General features: G+C 39.2%; 1 protein-coding gene across 1 annotated transcript in view; it reads left to right on the forward strand.

The window, feature by feature from the left end:
• Positions 1–3026: 3026 nt before the first annotated feature.
• NEMF (nuclear export mediator factor) overlaps positions 3027–5108 on the forward strand; it is a 49320-nt gene continuing 47238 nt past the window's right edge. The window contains exons 1-3 of the mRNA XM_011375966.2: positions 3027–3179; positions 4083–4151; positions 4290–4392. Of these exons, the coding sequence (XP_011374268.1) occupies positions 3121–3179; positions 4083–4151; positions 4290–4392 (231 nt within the window). The 5' untranslated portion in view covers positions 3027–3120. The remainder of the gene's footprint in view (positions 3180–4082; positions 4152–4289; positions 4393–5108) is intronic.

Genomic DNA, 5108 nt, shown 5'->3' on the forward strand with positions numbered 1-5108 from the left:
AAGTGTCCTACAACAGATAATTGGCTAAAGAAGTTGTGGTACATATATGCAATGGAATATTACTCAGCCATAAGGAAAGATGAAATACTGCCATTTGCAACGACTTGGATGGACCTCAAGATAATCATGCTAAGCGAAATAAGCCAGACAGAAAAAGTTGAAAACCACATGATATCACTTATGTGTGGGATATACCTAAAAGCAACAAACAGGACAAACAAACAGAAACTCATGGACATGGACAATTGATAGTGGTTATCAGTGGGTAGGGAATGAGGGGGCAGGGGGAGGGTAAACGGGTAAAAGGAGTCTAATATGCAGTGACAGAAAGAAATCTAACTATGGGAGATGAACACACCATGCAATATACATATGCCTTACTGTTGAATTGTACACCTGATTCTTACTGTGTTTCACCATAATATAAATAAATAAATAGATAGATAGATAGATAGATAGATAGATAGATAAATAAATAAATAAGAAAACAGTATGGAAGTTCGTCAAAAATTTAAAAATAGAACTGCCTATGATCTAGCAATTCTTCTTCTGGATATTTATCTGTAGAAATCCAGAATACTAATTCAAAAAATATACCCACATCTATGTTCATCGTAGTATTATTTATAATAACCAAGTTCTGGAAGCAACTTGACTGCCCATCAATAGATGATTGGATAAAGTAGCGGTACATATATAAAATGGTATATTGCTGGCCATTAAAAAGAATGAAATCCTACCATATGTGACGATATGGATGGACCTATGCTAAGTGAAATATGTAAGACAGAGAAAGACAAATACCATATGATCTCACTTAAATGAAGAATCTAAAGAACAAAATAAATCATCACACAAAACAGAAACAGACTCATACAGAGAACAAACTATTGGCTCTAGATGGGCGGGGGTTGGGGCCTGTGTAAAAAAGGTGAAGGGATTATGAAGTACAAACTGGTAGTTACAAAATAGTCTCAGGATGTAAAGTACAGCCTGAGGAATATAATCAATAATATTGTAATAACTATGTATAATGCTGGGTGGGTACTAGACTAATGGAGGAGGTCACTTTGCAAATTATATAAATGTCTAACCATTATGCTGTACATCTGAAACTAATATAAAAATAATATTTAATGTCAAGTCTAAGTAAAAAATTAAAATTAAAAAAGAATACCATTTTGGAAAAAATTAACTAGAAGTGATAGAATTCAGTAGTGAATGAAGCTCCCTTGTAATTTTTGCATGCAACTCCCCTTGCATATTTTCTTGCATTTTTCTTCTGATGTCCATTTTCCTTGACAAAGCAGAAGCAATGTATGAGTTGGTCAATGGGTTGACTGTCCCATGTATAATTTAATTTAACATCCTGCTAGCTTTCTGGTCTAGGGCCGTAAGATGAGAGTTTTGCTATTAAGAACTTCAGTTTTTGTTTTTAAAGAAACACCTGAGTGTTGTCCCGTTCAATGTGGAGTTTTTACATGGGTTGCTCTTACGCAAAATATGTAGGCATGCTTTGAGGAATACTTAAGAACCAATATAAGAAACTTAGCATTATGTTAGATCTCTCACTTTTATAGTTTGGACTACAGTTGGCTTGGCTCCTAGTCTTTACTAAACACTGTAAGTGGTTTCTTTCATATTTTGAGCTATTCTGCATGACTTACTGTGTCCTATGATGCAGTAATGCTTAGCCATGTGTTATAGCAGCCCCCTTAGCACCTACAATTCCCAGTTTCCTCTGAAATGACAATAACCAAGGTATGGAAGCAACTTGAGTGCCCATCAATAGATGATTGGATAAAGAAGAAGTGATACATATATAAAATGGAATATTGCTGGCCATGAAAAAGAATGAAATCTTACCATTTGTGACAATATGGATGGGCCTAGAAGTCATGCTTAATGAAATAAGTAAGACTCTACTTAGAGTCGCTATCTGCTGATGGGACTTTTCGTTGCTACAACTTTGAGCTGGTAGGTTCCGATATCCTCTCATGTCTGTGCTTACGGCTGGGCACATTGGCACGCGCCTGTAGTCTCAGCTATTCCGGAGGCTGAGGCAAGAGGATGGCTTGAGCCCAGGAGTTTTGGGCTGTAGTGCGCTATGCTAATTAGGTGTCCACATTAAGTTCAGCATCAATATGGTGACTTCTCAGAGTGGGGACCACCAGGTTGCCTAAAGAGGGGTGAACCGGCTCTTTTCGGAAAGGGAGCAGGTCAAAACTTCCGTGCTGATGAGTAGTGGGATCGCCCTGTGAATAGCCACTGCACTCCAGCCTGGGCAACATAGCGAGACCCCGTCTCTTTTTAGTTTTACAGGAAGTGCTGTACTTACATTCTTGCACGACCGTTTTCCCCACTGTACTGTGAAGCCCCCATGGTGGGGCAATCTTATTTTTATTTTTATCCTACCTCACCATTATCTAGCGAAATACTTGAATATTCAGATTGCCAAGCGTTTCGGTTCCTCTATTGCATACCAGGTACTACGGCGAGCCAAGGGAATATACCAAGATTCAGATTGGATGAGAATCCACAATACTCCACAGAATGCATCTTCGAGAGCAGGACCCATCAAAATACGAACTCCTTTTTGAAGAATGATTTGTTTTGGTTGTTGATAATTATAGGGCGAATGAAATAGTTTCGCTTCTTACATTTAAAAATTCTACACGTGCAAGTAACCGAATGGAAAAAGGTAATTGTTTTTATACACCGAACATTAAGGCCCTTCTGGAAAATCTTCGTTTGTTCCTTGTAAATTGTTAGGACCAGCAGGGGTCACTGTGGAGGCTGGCTTAAATCCCGAAATACAGGGGAGCAAGGAACCGGACTAATCTATAAACTATCCGGTAAGGAATGCAATTTCAAGAGAATAATTTATATTTATTTCGAATATATATATATGTTTTTTTTTTTTTGGTACAACGAAAAGCGAGTTGACAGCGACGTGACAACCGAATTCTTTAGTAAAGTGACGGAAACACGTTCGCATCAAGGCATATTGGGTCCTCTGCGCGGCCGTAGATCTCCACCAAATGCGCCTGCGCGGAAGATAGCAGCAGTGAGTCCGGCAGTCAGTGGTGAAAACCGCGGTAGCGACCCTCAAACCTCGCCATGAAGACTCGCTTTAGTACCATTGACCTCCGCGCCGTACTCGCGGAGCTGAATGCCAGGTATTGTACGGCAGGTGACCAGGCTCATGCGGAGAGTGCAAGAGACAGAGGCCAGGGCCCCACGGTTCAAAACAGGACCAGCCCGATGTTTTCCCTATACTCTGCCCTGTGCCATTCTTCTGTGGACCCGGTTAGGCCTGGGTCGGCGAGCGCATCACGTCTTTCTGTGGCCTTCAGGCTACCTGGGAAATCCCAGTAGCCGCGTGCCGCACCCCATGCTCTTGCAGACTGTTTGTGTCGCCAGGTCTCTTGTCCTGTTATGGCGGGGCTCTCGCTTCGTCCGCCTGGGTCACCTGGGTCTAGTAGCAAACGTTTAGTAAAACACGAGACGCCCGGTGGAAGCCAGGATGTCACACTAGGCATTTGCTCTAGAGGTTTTCAGACTGGAGGCTTGGTTTTTTTGACGCTCCTCCTCGCCCCAAAGAGAGAGAGCATTGCCATTTTAGTTGGAGGTAACAGATTTGGCCTAAGATCTGGATTCTAGTTTGTGGTTGGTTGGTTGGTTTGTTTACTCAGCTATGTGAGCTTTGTCTTGTTTCCCAGGGCCTTGTTTACTTTTTTTTTTCCCTTTTGTAGTAAATTAAGTGGATTAGCCTGCATTTCCTAAAAACTGGATCATCTCAATGACGCGAGGCATTGTATGGTGTTCCCAGGGCCGATAGACCACTTTTTTTTCTTAAACAATTACACCCAAGTGTTGAGTAGAATAGAATGCCTGATGGCCTTAACACTGTTCCCTAGTTGATTCCATATCTTTAGTTTCCATATCTTTAGTTTTGATTCCATATCTTTAGTTTTATCCCTTTTCGCAGGCTCTGCTTCCGCCTACAGCTTTAAATTGTGTGAAATTTTATGTTTCAAATGGTGGCATGATTTTGTTACATGTTTCCTTTTTTTTTGCAGCTTGCTAGGAATGAGAGTAAACAATGTTTATGATGTGGATAATAAGACATATCTTATTCGTCTTCAAAAGTAAGCATTTTATAGGCTTGTTTTATCTTTAGTAAATAAATATGAAATTATCGATTTTTTTACCCACACTTTTAGTCTATTTTACTGAATTAGCTTGGCAAATGCCCTAAAGAAAAAATTGACTTTTTTCTTCTACAGACCAGACTTTAAAGCTACACTTTTACTCGAATCTGGTATACGAATTCACACAACAGAATTTGAGTGGCCTAAGAATATGATGCCGTCTAGTTTTGCCATGAAGGTAAATTTTAAGTTATATTTGAAAGTAAATTTTAAGGCCCTGAGATCGGTCTCTGACAATTGAAGTTTTTAACTGTTTGGTTTTCCTTCACTGTAACAAATAGAGATAAAATATAGTCGTTGGTAGATACTGGCAAGAATAAAGTAGATGTTTATTGACTTCTACTTCACACCCCATTGTGCTCCAAATCTTTCTGTACCTACAGTCAGTATTCTAGTTCAAGCTTTTCTAATGTTCAACCTTATTGTCCCTTAACAATATAGTCCAGTTCTCGCTATCAGAATAATTCTGTATGAGACCAACATTAATTTTTCTAAAGCATTATTTTCATTAGTTATCTCACATTTTATGATTCTCTAATTTCTGAATATCCTATATCTTAGCATTCTCGACTTTCTCTGATCTCTCCACCCCGCCCACCCCAACCCTTTTTCCTAGTCTTACCTTCCACAGCTCACTTTTGAGCTACCAATCTGTGTTTTGTTGGAATACTCAATGACATTAGTATGTTACCAATTATTATATTTTTTTATTTTTACTTCTCTCTTTGCTTTTACTACTAAAGCCAAGATTCTTCATTTGTGGACATGTTACCTATTTGCTTACTGACATAATAGATACACTGGAAGTTTATGTGGTACAGAGGAGAGACATATTAGAGTCAGATACACCTAACTTTGAATTAACGGTTTTGCGACCAAATAATATTATTTATA

The sequence above is a fragment of the Pteropus vampyrus genome, unplaced genomic scaffold, assembly GCF_000151845.1.
Source record: "Pteropus vampyrus isolate Shadow unplaced genomic scaffold, Pvam_2.0 Scaffold10, whole genome shotgun sequence".
Classification (NCBI taxonomy): domain Eukaryota; kingdom Metazoa; phylum Chordata; class Mammalia; order Chiroptera; family Pteropodidae; genus Pteropus; species Pteropus vampyrus.